The 15,268-nt window shown below is 37.4% G+C and overlaps 1 protein-coding gene across 1 annotated transcript; it reads right to left on the reverse strand.

Moving 5' to 3' along the window:
• Positions 1 to 686: 686 nt before the first annotated feature.
• LOC122023748 (26S proteasome non-ATPase regulatory subunit 6) lies at positions 687 to 9,811 on the reverse strand. Its single transcript, XM_042582044.1, has 8 exons — positions 9,575 to 9,811; positions 9,326 to 9,440; positions 6,270 to 6,360; positions 6,037 to 6,182; positions 5,742 to 5,961; positions 5,560 to 5,668; positions 4,816 to 4,984; positions 687 to 1,051 (listed from the first exon to the last, which is right to left on the reverse strand). The coding sequence occupies exons 1-8, from the start codon at positions 9,708 to 9,710 to the stop codon at positions 877 to 879; spliced, it is 1,161 nt and encodes a 386-aa protein (XP_042437978.1). The 5' UTR covers positions 9,711 to 9,811; the 3' UTR covers positions 687 to 876.
• Between the last annotated feature and the right edge of the window lie 5,457 nt (positions 9,812 to 15,268).

Genomic DNA, 15,268 nt, shown 5'->3' on the forward strand with positions numbered 1-15,268 from the left:
CATCCAAATCAAATGATATTTTAATATTTTGAAATGGATTTTATTATCTAAATTTTAATTTAGAGAATGAATAAGATAATTGATATAAAGATTTTTTTAAAAAAATATATATATAATTTAAAATAAATTCTGTGCTTAGAAAAATTAATGTGGATCTTCATGAATGATTTTTTTTTTTTAAAAAAAAAGTAAATATAAAAAATCTCAAGTCATTCATTTAGATGTACAAGATGTGCTCATCAAAAGCAAATATAAAAATCTCAATAAATAGATTTAATAAACATATAATAGAATACAATAGATAGAGAGGCAAGTCAGCAACTTTAGCAATTGAAAAGAAAGTCCACACTATCTAAACTTTGGGAGTGCAGGTGTTTCATAATACTATATTTGAATTGTCAATTCATCAAGGCCATAAGTAACTAAGTTTTGGCTTCCGACATGCTGGTAGTACGTTGGCATGTATTTTCATTTCCCTCCCGGAGAATCAGTAAGAGAATTTGTTTTTAGAGCATCCATGAGAACGTTATCTTTGGAGTTTAGACGCCAATATTTGTCACAAAAAATTGGTAGTTTATCAGTACACATTCTAGTTGACCCAACAAACCAATTAGACATTATAGTGTCGATGCGGAAATTAAAATTATGCTGATAAAAAATAAATAAAAGGGAATAGCACAACCAGCTAAATGTAAGTATTCCAAGAAACTTTAAGATCATTTGTACTGTATCATAACAAATAACTTGTGTAAGTCAAGGTTAACAAGAGAACGACTAAAATCTGGTAATTCAATATGCTAGAACACCCAAAGTCGTAGAAATGGATACAGCAAATAAGAGAAGTTCGAAAGAGGTGGAACGAACACAAAGAACTGATTACAGGTCTATTACGCGGGAAAGCTTCTGGATACGATTCAAAAGGAAGTCCCCTTGCTTGATAGTTGCCTGGTAGAGTGCATTTTTAGCATCAGGTCTGTTGGTTTCCAGAACACCAGCAACCTTGTCGATCTTGCAATGCAGTTTCCCAGCGGCTATGAAACGAGATAATTCCCTAAATAAATGGGAACAAACAAAACGCATCATGCTCAGTGGAACTTAAACTGGTGTTTTCATAGCGAACCATCAGCAAAAGGCATCATAATTAATAAATATCTTCATGAACTTTCATTGAATAATATTGTCGAGGTATACACAGGTTCCTTCTCGATTTAAACAAAAAGTATTATTCAGTAGGGAACATTTCAATTTGCTCTTGAAAGGTTATCCAATATCGACAGGAGGTTTGCAATCACTGATCACATCCCTTATTCATAGTCTTCATCAGATGTAGATAAAATGTTGAATGCACGAACAACAAAGTACATGTAGTGGCACATATTTGACTGATAATATTTGTTGCAAACAAGGGCCTAAATGTAAATACCATTAATACAACCTACTTGTAATGTGCATATTGATTAATAATATAAACAGAAAGAGAGAGGACTACCTAAAGTAATTAATCTAATTTTCCCCTTGACGGTGGTAGTAAACCCTAGGTATCTCATTGAATCTCTCCCCTTTTCTAATTGCACCGATCTACTTCCTTGCTGGAGATGAGCCCCCTTCGCCCACGCCAAGTCCGACCACTCTCCATCACAGAGCCCTTATACTAAATGCCAAAACAAACATACCACTGCGACTCTGAGCTCTTACCTCTATCTTCCTCATCTAACCTCAGCAGACACATCACCACTGCCTGAATATGACTTACGCCAGGAACATCTAACTGTACGCATCTTTGCCCAGGAATCAATGCCATCATCTCAAGATGTAAGACACACTTCAGAAGCACTGCCCAATGATCATGAGACCTCTATATGGATGTCCCTGGGTAGCAAGACAACTCTGCTTCTGCAGATTGGGCTGCAGTGTTATTCTCTTCTATTGAGGCAACACCCAGTTTGCATCCTGCCAATGATGACCAAATTGCGACCGCTTTTCATTAGCAAACCAACCAAGAGAGCAGATCATGCTGGACCCTCAAACCTTGTTCCTCAATGTGCAGATTCTACTGAAGAAAATGTAAGGAGAAACTTGACCCTCTGCTTGCAAAGGCTCTTCATTGTGCAAGACAAGACCATTGGCATTACCGTATCCATCATCCTGTGCGCTCACCCATCCCTTTGAAGACGTAGGGTTCTGGAACTAGGGCAGCCTGGTGAACTATAGAATCCCTTACAAGCTAGAGTAGTAAGTCAAATCATCCTAGTCGAAGAGGCGACCAGATAGGAGAAAGGCTTTGTTAACTGCACATCCCTACGCAAGGAGCAGACAGCAACAGGTTTCTGCAAGAATAACTTGTTCCAAAAAACTTTTAAAAAAAAGGTTGTTTGGTAAATCCTCCAAAACTATACTCAATTTAAAAATTCTAATTCATCAACTACCCTCTTGATGCCTCAGATGATTATGGTTTTTTTTTAGCCCTTTTGGCTAAATGATTACTGCAGAGAAGTCAAATTGGAAGAACTGCACTTCATAGGTTGCAGCAGTTAGTTTGGTTTATGGATCAAGATAAACTAGAACACCTCGCTACTCAAGCAACTGAGATTTTTTGGGTCAAACAGAGCTGCATACTACTATGAAAATCCATTGATCCTAACCTGTGAACCATCTCCCACGGACTCTCTTGCTTTGAGACTTAGAAATAAGCTATGGACTTATTTATGAGTGCCAACTCTGTATTCTATAATGAGATTTTGGTCCTACAGTGGACCGATCTGCTCTAGAAGTTTAATCATTGTCTAGAGGGTCATTTAGCAATAGAGGACACAACATCCAACTCTAATTTCTTCCTCCTGGATCTTGTCCCCCTCATTTTTACAAAGGCACTAGAAAGAGGCCAACTTCGCATTTACCTTATAGTTATTTATCATATGCTTCATTATCGCTTTAGCGGCCAATTGCATTTCAGTTAATGTTGAGCAATTATCAATGAGATAGAGCTGTCCCCCACACTGGTATTCAGAAACTTATTCCTTCAAGAGAAGCTCACAATGGGTTGTAAGTGAGGTTTTAAATGTACTTCTAATGGTATTTTGGCCCTTCAAATCCCAATTAGTGCTGAGCTATCAATGAGCCACTGTAACGGTACTTTCGAGTTTTCTTTTACTCTCTAGGGAAGTTTACAATGAGTTTCAAATGCTCTTGATGTATTGTAGATCAACAGTTAAATGCTTCTCTGATGGTTAGGGATATAATCAGACTTATGATGCAGATTATCTTGACACATTTTCTCCAATAGCCAAGAAATCTTCAGGTCGCATCTTTCTAACCTCAGCAATTGTTGTTCCTTCATTAGCTTAACATAAGATCCTATTCCTTCGTGGTGATAAGCTTAACATAAGATCCTATTCCTTCGTGGTGATGATGCTAATATGGAGCAATCTCTAAATTTTTTCATCAGGGGCAATCTACGAGTGCTCAATTCAAAAAATTGAACTCTTTTTTGATATGGCTTGATCAGAATCACAAGAAACCACTAAGTATTTACCTCGTTTCTCAAAGACATCCTTCTTATTGTCTTCAATATTATCATGATTGGTAATGATTCCATTTAGATCACATAACAGAGAAGCCCCTCTATCAGTATTCTTAGACTAAAGAGTTGGGTGGCCTCAAGTGCTTCCATAGTATAGAGGTTGCTTGTTCAAACAAAGAAATTTCTCTCTTAACAGAAGAATGCATTTCATACTGAAGAAGTTGGTATACTGTGGACCAAACTAACAGGCACTCTTATGCATCCTAATGTCATATTTATGCCAAGTCAAAAGGACTCACTAATTGATCTTCAAAGGCCTGATAGAGCACTAAACTACTTTACAGTTATAGTGTAAAAAAAAAACTTACTCTCTCATTCCAGTCCGTAGGATAGGATCAGTAAAACCCTAAAAATTCCTTTCATGATCATTAGGAAGAACTTTAAAAATTCTATGGCACCTCAAAAATGCTCTAAAAAGAGTCATCTGTTTCAGAATCAAGATCATCTTTAGATTGAAGGGCATAGAAATGCAAGTGGAGCATGATAGGCAATCCATATCAAGCTACTGCTTTCTTTTATAAGGAAACTGAATTTCCAGGAAATACAATACGCAGACTCATGTCAATAAGCAGACTCATGTAGCCAGATCAATTGCAAGGCAGATATAGTCATGGAGCTAAATAGCATAGGAGCTTATCTGGATTAACAATTGATTGGCTGAGTTAGGACACATTCCTGTAAAGCTGACAACTATGCCAATGAGGCTTTCGTGCACATAGCTTCCAATCCATAATATCATAAGAGAATAAAACACATAAAGAGCAATTATCCCTTTATCAAAGAGAAAGTGAAATTGGATGAGATCATCACAACATTTGTCAACTCGCTAGCACACTTGCTACCAAATCATAAGTATACATGTAACAAGCTAAGGTTTCATAATATATTTGAACCAACACGAGGGAGTCTTATGAAACTAGGGCCTAAATTTAAATACCATTAATATTGGCTAATGTTGACTTTGATTAATATTACCAAATAGATAGAGGGTTATCTTTGGTAATTAAGCTAAATTTCTACCAACAATATTATGTCAAGAACCTCATAAAAATGTGATTGCGGCACTAAGTGGTAATCCATTGTGTAAGTTGAAAAAAAATTCTAATGTGGCAAAATACCAAATGAGACTATGAAGAACAAACAGAAACTACGTAAACATCATAATAAAATAGTATAAAGTTTTTAAAATGCAAGTTTTGGAGTCATGATCACCGAAGAATAGCACAAACACTTACAGATCAATGAAATCAACAGATACTCCAAAAGCTGTTGCCATTGCCTCCATTGTCACGCTTTTGTAAGATTCAAGGAACTGAGAATAAACTACTGTGCGAACTTCCCTCATGTAATACCGAAAATGAGGCTGTAAATACCGGTCAAACTTTATCTGCTCAGTTAGTCCAGCTGAGAAGCAAATGATCACAATCAAATAAGTATGGTTGAAGGGGGGAAAAGCTAGAAACATACTAAAAAATGGAAAGCATTGTCGATGTAGCCCACTAAAATTGAAGAAAATTTGATGAGTTATGGACTTAAAAAATACTACAACATAGTTGTATTATAAAATTTCAAAAATAAACTTTGTGAGTCTGATTTACTGATTCAATTGAAATTGCTTACAATGCTTGAAGGTACGGCCTTTACAAAAAACTGTATATATTAAATTTTAAGTTCAACGATCAATAGGTCCAGAATCACAGTATGAAAAGAATGGCTGTGGCAGTGAACACTGAATAATATGAAGCCACGTGTGTAGATGAAAAATATGAGAAAATATATCTACCTAGTAACTCAAGCAACAAGATGAATGACTGTCAAAAATTAACAACAATTCCAAGAGATGAACTTGGTGAGCACAGTCCAAATGTGGCTAGACGCTAATCGAACTAAACCATGAGCATGCGCAAAATATACAAGCAAGACATCAAATTGAGTTATCTTTGGCGTACTGTTTAGAAGACAGCAATTTATCCACTTACAGAATGCAGAAAAAAATGACTTGTACTGGCAGCCATAAAGGGAGTTGAGGAATTCAGATAGATGAGGAATTTTGCCAATAACTGTTAGAATTTCAGGTGCATCAACAACCTGCAGATTATTCATTGGAATTTTAGCTAAATACAAGAAGCAAACGAGTAAAGCATCTTGACAGTGCAAATACCTTTTGTTTAAGAGATACTCTGTCCAATGATATAATGCTTGTGAGAACAGTGTAGAAAATGAATGTATCATAAGAGAATAGCTCATAAGTTGTGAAGGTTGATATTGAATCCAAAAATAAATTGGCTGCTTTCTTAAAGTTACGGGTAGACATGCAATATAAACCTTCGTATACTTTTAATCGGTTCTTCCTCTCCCAGTCACCTCCTTCTTCAAATAGTCTGTCCAAATTATGTCCAGTATAATTAGCTAAAGCTTCTCCAGATCAAACTAGAACTAGAAAATTGATAACTTACTTCTTAGCCCTGTCAATTGACCTAGAAATGAGATCAAAATCCATGTAGAAGAAACCAAGTTGCAAGGTATAGAAGACAAGATCCATCTTTTGTCCAATAGCAACTGTTTTTCCTTCAGTTACTTTAAGCTGTTCTAATGCCTTCTCCTGTAGTTAAAAGTTTAACAATTTTTTAATACTATAAATGTAACATTCAATAACAAATTCACATTCAAAAATCATAACCATGTGTACCTTGTCTCCAATCTGAATGTAGAACAAAGACTTAGCTAAATGAGCTTCACGTACTTCACTTTCTCCTAGATTCTCTTCAGCATCAGCAATCCTTTCTCATAATAAAAGCACAATGTTATTGGCATGCCATATCATACCCAATGGATTAGAAACAAGAATTTACTCCTACTTTAAGAATATTACATATGTGACAAGGGCAAGAGTGCAGGTGACAAATTTCTACTTTTAAAAATTATTGTATAATAGTAGGCCAACTAAAAATATATATATTAAGAAAAACATTCAATGCCGGTCCCAAGTTCAAATGAAAATGTTGAGTTTTGCCTATACAATCTGTCAAATTTGTCTAAGCCTAGCTATGAACCTATTGTCAGGCTAGGTTGTCACCTAAAACTAAAGCGAAGGGCCTTCGATACCTAGGTACCTCCATATTCAAAGTATGGGCAATGTGATGCAAAATAACTAAGTGTTCTGGCATTATTATGATAAATAATGTCTCCATGATTATACGAAAAGGTTAGCAACTTGCAATTAGGGACGTCAACAACAACAAAACCTTATCTTACTAGATATGATTGGCTATATGTATCCTTCTATGCCATTAGGCTCTATCCCCTATTATATAATCATTTATATTTAAATAAATTTTATCTTCTTTTATTGTTGCTAACCAAGTTTTTTTTTATCTTCCTCTTCCTCGTTTGATATGCACATTTGTCATTATTTACATCGCCTAACTGAAGCATATATTGGTCGTTAGGTGCAACCCAACTTTCTCTCTAATTTTTCATTGTGTTATCCTATCCATCCTTGTATATCCACACATCCATCTTAACATCCTTATCTCTGCAACTCTCATCTTTTACTCATGTGCTCAAGTCATAACCCAACATTCAGCCCAACATTTTACAATATAGGAAATTTTTTGAAAAAAAAAATGACTAGAATTACTATATGTCATGACTAGGAAAAAACATAGTGTAACTTTCTTATAGAAAACAAAATACGATGGAGAAATAACTAGAAAAAAAATCAGTAACATAGGTTTTAACATAAGCTAGAAAGGCTATACATAAAAAATGGAGTAGGCATTATGCAAGGTTTCTAAAAGTATGTGCAAGTATGCAATCAACCATTACATAGCACATATGTGATAGGTGGGGCAAGAATAAAAAATATTATGAATTTTTTCATGTAGAAAAAACTTGCAACAAAGTCCATAGACAACAATTTGGTAGGTTTTAGAGAAGAAAAGAATATCTTACAATTGTATTGATATGACAAAGACATGTATAATAATGTTATTGCTAGTGTTAGAAGAATCGGGAGTGCGACAAATATTTTTTCTCTGTAGTTGTAGGTTAATCAAAGGCCAACTCAAAGTATAAATCTCTTCACATTAGTACTAAATATGCTAACCAATCTAAACCTCCTTAGTGTATATTAGTCGCAAGCAATATCATGTTGATTGATCCAAATGTAATTACATCGAATTGGAAATTGCAATTGTGAAAAATAACTTTTAAAACATAAGGTTTTAAGATAAGTATAATAAAAAATGGAACATCTGAACTCCGATTTCAAAAGCAAGAGAAAATTGATGAAATGGTCAAGATGGATGGATATGAAACCCTTGAAAGAATTTATGTATCTCAGATTTAGTTTTCAACAAAAAGAGGGCATTGAGTATGACATAATTAACATGATAAAAATTGAGTGGTGAAAATAGAAAGAAGCTTCCTGAATCTTATGTGATTGTTGTCTCCCTTAGGCTAAAAAGAAAAGTATATATACAGTATGATTTACTATAATTTTGAATCAGTGTGTTAGGTTGTTTTTAAAAAAAATAATGAATAAATTAATGCAATAAATAAATAACTCTTAGAAAGATGTGTGGGGTTATTAGAAAGTATAAAATAAAGATTCTAATATTTGGGAGTTATCAAGTGTAGTTTCAATGGGTAATAAAATGAGAGAAAATACATTGAGATTATATGAAGATATTTCAAGATATCCAGTATATGTTATAACTAGATAAGTTGAATTTATTAAAGTGGAAGGTTGAGGGGCAAAGTGAGACCAGAAAATACTAGACAATTTAATAAAATTGATTTTATTAATTTGAATATTAGTAATGACATGACTTTGCATAGGACTCGAAGAAGGGATAAAATTCATGTAGTGAATCTCAAATAATTGAAACAATCATAGCTGATGATGATGATCGTATTGATGATGATGAATGGGGCTGACTAAGAAGAGGAATTGAACTTTCAGTGACCAAATTCTTCTACAAGAATATTTTATAATTTATGTGACCACTAACAGGGGAGTTGAGTTGTGAGTATCCAAATTCTACCTCGACTATATTAATTCATGACAACTAACAGGGGTAAATGAACACAGTAATATCTAGACAGGAAGGGCTGAAGTTAAATGAAGATTCAAATAACATCTTTACACGGAATAGTTATCCAAAGCACATATTACATGGTGTTCAATTATTGGATAGTTACTGTAATAGACAGAAGGTCAAACATACACCAAAACTAGATCAGATTAATGACATTTGATATTTAAGTTGCTGCAGCGTATATTTTTCAATTGTTCTTAGCTTTCTTTTTCAAGCAACAAAACGCAAGCAGAGAATAATCTCTCAAATATCTGTACTCGAGTATTAACAGTAAGAAATCTAGATAAGCGTCTCAAGAGGTATCTAACGTCAGTCAAGCCACACAGAATGGTCAGACAGAAATCGGATGAGATGAAGATGATATTTTCCTGCTAGAAACGGCTAGGTTTAATATCGTGCATGTTTGTATGCAAACTATGATTTCAGCTTCTCTTGCTCGAGTCAAAAAATCTTCTACCTGTTCTCTGACACTAAATATCATCAAACTAGTATAGATCTGATCAATGCTCCCCAAATCATATAACATGTAACTCAAGGATAGAGTTAAAACATCTAAAAAACCCCATCAGGGTACAATTACTAGAAAAACACGAGAACAATAAGAAAAATCAAATATTAAAGAGTAATAAGGGGAAAAAATCACTTTTCATCAAGCTTCTTGAGCTCCTCCTCGATTTTCTTCTTCATTGAATCGAGCACCGAGGCGTCTATCTCCAGCACCGAGGCGGAGGCGAGTGACTCATAAAGGGAGGCCATGTCTGTTCGGGCAACAAAGAAGCAAGATGTGAAGAAGCAAAAACAGACAGAAAGCGAAACCCGGCGAAGGAGTGCGTCACTTGGCAAAAGCATGGAACAAAACGATCTCTACGTTCGCAGATGCAGAACCCATTACCGTTTGCCCTGACGGCATCGAGGACCTCGCCGCGGAGGCGGACCTTCTCGATGTCTTCGGTATCCGGATGGGAGAGGAGGAAGAGTTTGTGAGCGAGGGCGAGGTGTTCTTGCTGCGTGCCTTCTTGCCCTTCCATCTCCGCCGCCCTTGCTTCGCCTGCTCCTCAGACTAGCGCTTCCTCTCCGTTTTTTCTTTTCCCTGGGATTCGCTTGCTGCTCAAGCAACCCGATTATGATGAAGCAGCGAGATGTGGGTCTTTCCGCATAGGGCTCAGGGTGCGGGCCGGTTTAACTCGAGTTATGGTTGGTTCCGACCGAAGTTATTTTTGGTTGATTTTCATTGACACCCCTGTAATTTATTTTTTCTCAAGAAAAATATTCTCAGGCCATTTAACTTGATTTTGAATTGTCACGTGTAATTCACAATGGAGCTAGAATTCAACACAAAAGGACCCTAGTAATAGGACGCGTTTTCTCTTGCTCGATAGGTAGTCCAATTGGATGGTTTTGATGGGTTAGAAATTTACCCTGCACCAATGAGTGATAATGAATAGAAATAGCCCTAGAGCATAGTTGAGTTGACTACTAGGAAATAGATATTATTATAATAGATAAAAAGTTAAATTTTAGTAAAATTGAGAAAAAAGCACTCCAAGTAATGATCAATTATAATTTTCTAATTTACCTCTTGATCGTTGGGTTAGTTATGTAGGGTCGTTAGAATGGTATATTCCATATTTTGCTACAATGATAATGGATAGAAATACTCTTAGGTATAGTCGAGTTGGTCATCATATGGTAGAATTGCTGCAATAGGCAAGGGTTAACTTGGCAAAAGCTAAGAAAAATACCCTCCCACATGGGGGGCCAGTTTCGATTTCTTGATTTACCTCTATACAGATGGTTATAGGGTCAACTGTGAGGGGCATTCGGGATCAGTGTTATAGGATCAATTGCATATGAGAAGGGAACGAATCACGTGTATTTAAAAAAAACAATTTTTACTTTTTAAAAATGAGTGTGCAGTAGAAAAATAGTTGAGTAAGAAATAATAAAATAAAATATAACGATTAACTTGGTTCAGATCATTCGACGACTCATATTCCAAAATAAGACCTTTTGGACCTTTTCAACGAGTAATCCACTAATAATTACAAAAACCAATACAAATAAAGAAAGTGTAACAACTCTATACTTTTTTAAGTAATAATTAAATTAATTAAAAGTTACCCAACACAAAGACGTCGAAATGAATGAGTTCATGTGTTAGAGTCAGTCTGACTATAACAATCGAGCATAGTAAAGTAGCATAGCATGAGGACGTTGCAGCATAATGGCCAAGGAAGTTCATGTAATTGTTGTGTAATGAATGCTACCGCTAACCTCCTTTTATACTGCATAAGAGGCGTCTCCGTTCATGCTGATCCTCTCCATGAACTTTAGCTTTATTTGATTGGAGGCGCCTTCCATAAGTTCTGAGGCGCCTCCAATGCGCTCCAAGGCACCTCTAGTCCTCTCTGAGGTGCTTCTCCAAAGCAAAATTTTATCTTTGAATCCTATTCGTGTGAGGGGTGCCTTTGCCCTGTCTAGGGTGCCTCCAATCAGCTCTGAGGTGCCTCTAGTTAGCTCCAAGGTGCCTTGAGCATTGCTCATTTGAGGCTCAATTTTACACTTTGCATCTGCAAAAACATATTAGTCTGAATAACAAAAGGTAATATGCAAAACAAAGTTAGCATATTAAAAATTATTGGGACACTTTAGAGCTAGAAGGGGGTTGAATAATTCGCTCGCTTCGTTGATGATGATCTTTTACAATGGAAAACTCGAAGCGAAATTCTCCAATGCTAACACAAATAATTTACTTGGTATTCACCTCAAGATGAAGTAACTAATTCAATAATCCACACCCAAGCACACTCTCCGCTATAAAAACACTCCTTGGAAATGGAGAAACCTTATACATACTCACGTAAGCATACAACTTAAAATAAGAAGTAAATGTACAAGAATACAAATGAAAATCTCTTCTTGCTTGATCTCTTGTATCTTGTAGATGTCTCTTGAATCTTGGAAGTGCAGCAACACTTATCTTCAAGAACCTTCAAGAATTGGTGACAATGGCGGAGAGAATAGCGTAAGTGATTGGTGAAGGGACATGTGAGTTTTAACCTCGCCAACGACTTTATTCTGTCATGATCTAGGGCTCTCAATCGATTGTCACGTCAGATCCAATCGATCTCAGCCATCCAAAGCTCGCAACTTACACAACAGTTATATCCCAATCGTTTGACCAATCGATTGGGGAGGCTTCAATCGATCGACTGATCGATTCATAGTGCCTCTGTGCTCTTGCAGAAGGCCCAGAATCGATTGACCAATCGATTCTGGCTACCTCGCAAAATTGAGAAAAACCTTCTCCAATTGATCAGTTGACCGATTAGAGTGTCCCAATCGATCGGTTGATCGATTGAGACAATCTCAATCGATCAACTGATTGATTGGGAAACTCTGTGTGTTTACGTTAAACTTCCAATCGATCGACCAATCTATTAGGCTTTGGGCCAATCAATCAACTGATCGATTGTCATGCTCTATCTCGTCAAACACAAGTCTAAGGTTCCCATGTCCAACATCCAGTCAACTGGGACATGTTAAAACTTCCTCATGCCTAGCATCTGGTCAACCTTGACCTGGACTTCGTCACTAAGTGTCCGGTCAATCTTTTGGCCAATTTGGACTTTCTTCTCTTGCCAAATGTTCGGTCAACCTTGACTCACTTGGACTTATCATCTCATGCCAAGTGTCCGGTCAGCATTGACCCACTTAGACTTCCAATCACCAGGTGTCTGGTCAACATTTGACCCACCTGAATTTTCAACTGTCTGACTTAACTCACTAGGACTTCCTCACTGCCTAACTCCACTTACTAGGATTTTTCACATTAAGTGTCCAGTTAGCACCGACTCACTTAGATTTTCTTCTTTTACCAACCTTCCTGTTGGTTTTACCCTTGCCTAACTTCCAGTTAGGACTTCTCAATCAAGTATCCGGTTAACCTTGACCTACTTAACTCTTCATCACATCAAAATGATCAAACCTTAACTAGAGGAAAATTACACCAATAATCTCTTCAAACAGACAATTACACCTGCAATCTCCATATATTGTCAAATATTAAAACTCAAATATCAAGACTCAAGCTTAAGCTAACTTAAATTTAGTCAAACTGATCAACCTTAACCTAGAGAAATTGCACTGACAAAAATAAGATAAATTTAAGACTTAGATCATGTCTTCCCAATACTGAGATCTAGTCATGATCTCAACTTAGACTACTAAAATGGATATAAGTTGAACCATCGCTTACTACCCCCACTAAGGCTTGTCTTCACTGGATCACTCTCTTCTAGTGCTTACCTCACTTACCATTATAGGCTTACTCAACTCTTGACCCACTAAGTCTTCCTACTAGATGCCCTATCTGAACTTTAGTCAATTGTCAAGTCTCGCGGACCCCACTGGAACACTTGGTAAATAAGTTAAATCACAAGTCTAACTTTAACATTTATCGTACATCAAAATCTGAGTTTACTTATTAGTGCAAACTGCACCAACAAATATATGACCTTTTATTGCAACGATAATGTGGTAGGAATGCCGATATCTCCACAATTGCATGATATTATCCACTTTGGGCCGAAGGCCTCATGGTTTTGCTCGCTCTCATGGTTTTACTCTTGGGCTCTACCCAAAAGGTCTCATGTCAATGGAGATATCTTTTTCTCTTATAAACCCATGATATTTTCCATGTGTGTTTCAATGTGGGACTATGTTTGTAACATTGCAACCCCAACAATCCCCCCCTCAAACAAAGGACTACAGGCTTCCCACGTCCGATCCTCGACCCACCAGGACTTCCTGCCCCTCAGTCCACCTGACCTACTAGGACTTCCTTATCTAGACACAACTAGGACTTTCTGCCTGGCGTCTGGTCCTCTTGATCCGAACATAGGAGCCCCCCATTTTATTTGTTCGAGGTCAATATTGTACCCACATGGCTCAATCAGACCATAGCTCTTGTGCACAGTCGGCAGTTAAACCTTCTGATAGTCCGAGCTTTGATATCAATTGTAGGATCGTAAGAAATTTAGATATCTCCACAATTGCATGATATTGTCCACTTTTAGCCTAAGACCTCATGGTTTTAGTCTTGGACTCTACCCAAAGGGCCTCATGCCAATTGAGATATCTTTTTTCTCTTATAAACCCATGATCTTTTCTATGTATTTTCAATGTGTGACTATATTTGTAACTTTGCAACCCCAACAATAACTGAGTTGGTTACCACATGGTTAGTTTGTAGAATTGAGCAAGAATCGATTTTTGACGAAACTGGTAGAAATACCCACCCATATCGTAGCTTACTTCAATTTTCTGATTTATTTCCTCCTAATGGTGTGGAGTAGTGATGGGGGGCCGTCAGGGAGACAAATTTCACCTTTTACAGAAAGAAGATAATGGTATAGAAATCTACCTCATATCATGGAGCATTGACATCGTTAATCAATTTCACGAAGAATAACATATACCAAATGACTCACCAAGAGTTACTTGATGAGAACCTCCAATGCTTAAATTAGATATGAGATATAGAAAAATAACCTATGAGCACTTGATGTGACAAATTGACTCAGGAAGCTTTTTTTTAAATTATTTTTTAAGATTTAGAATTTTAGGATTAGAGTTTATGATTTAAAGATTATGTTAGTGTTGAATATAAGAAAATAATAATAGTGGGCATCCAATTAAATATTTTTTTTAAAGAAATGTTGAGTTAATTTGTCACATTAGCATGTATATATGGGTTATATATATATATATGATCCGGTAGTAAGAGCGGGCCCCCCCCCCTTGTGAAGTCAACGCTAAGCGGAAGTCACCGGGACAGCCGCCCATCCGGGTCCGACTGGACGGACGGCCGGCCGATGTAATTGAATACCCGGATGGGTCCGGTCGGCTTGCCGACCGGACGATATACACTGATGGTTGGAAGGCACCCTGTCAAATCAGGGTTCCGGCGCTCAGTTGAAAAGGTCATGGGCCGAGCTGACCTCTAGGTCGACCAAAGCCATAAGGCACCACTGCTTATTAGTCTCCACAAAGCACAAGTAAACCCCTGCGGATGTCCAGCCGGATGTTGAGGGAGCTGTCCGCCCGGGCGACAGGTTTGGAGCTAAGGGGAAAAGGACAAGGGACTTCTTTTTCTGACAACTGGTAGGTTTCACGTGTGGGCCATGCTCCAAATTTTGTGACAGGGGATTCTGCTGTCCCATCGAGGACATGCTTTGACTGTAGCGGTATGGGTCAGGTGAGCTTTCTGACAACCACATACCGAGGAAAGGACAGAGGACACATATGCACCTCGGTATGCGTGCCCTAACCCTTCACAACTCTATATAAAGAGCCTCAGACATCGTCGGAGGTACGTATTCTGAAACTTTGGGAGCCACCTTTTTCACCGTTGCTTACCTGACTTGAGCGTCGGAGGGTCGCCGCCGGGAACCCCTTTCCCGGCTCGACTTCTGTGCAGGTTCGCCGGAGCTTCGTTCCAGCAGTCGAAGAGCGCTCCGTGCCCAGCGTCCATTGATTCAGCCTTCGGACAGGATCAATTGGCGCCGTCTGTGGGAACGCTCCT

Source organism: Zingiber officinale, chromosome 9B (assembly GCF_018446385.1).
Source record: "Zingiber officinale cultivar Zhangliang chromosome 9B, Zo_v1.1, whole genome shotgun sequence".
Classification (NCBI taxonomy): domain Eukaryota; kingdom Viridiplantae; phylum Streptophyta; class Magnoliopsida; order Zingiberales; family Zingiberaceae; genus Zingiber; species Zingiber officinale.

Coding starts and splice junctions, on each gene's coding strand:
- LOC122023748 (XM_042582044.1), bottom strand. CDS start 9,710: ATGGAAGGGCAAGAAGGCACGCAGCAAGAACACCTCGCCCTCGCTCAC. Junction 6,361..9,325: donor CTCAAGAAGCTTGATGAAAA/GTGATTTTTTCC, acceptor ATTATGAGAAAG/GATTGCTGATGCTGAAGAGA. Junction 5,962..6,036: donor TCAATTGACAGGGCTAAGAA/GTAAGTTATCAA, acceptor TAATTTGGACAG/ACTATTTGAAGAAGGAGGTG.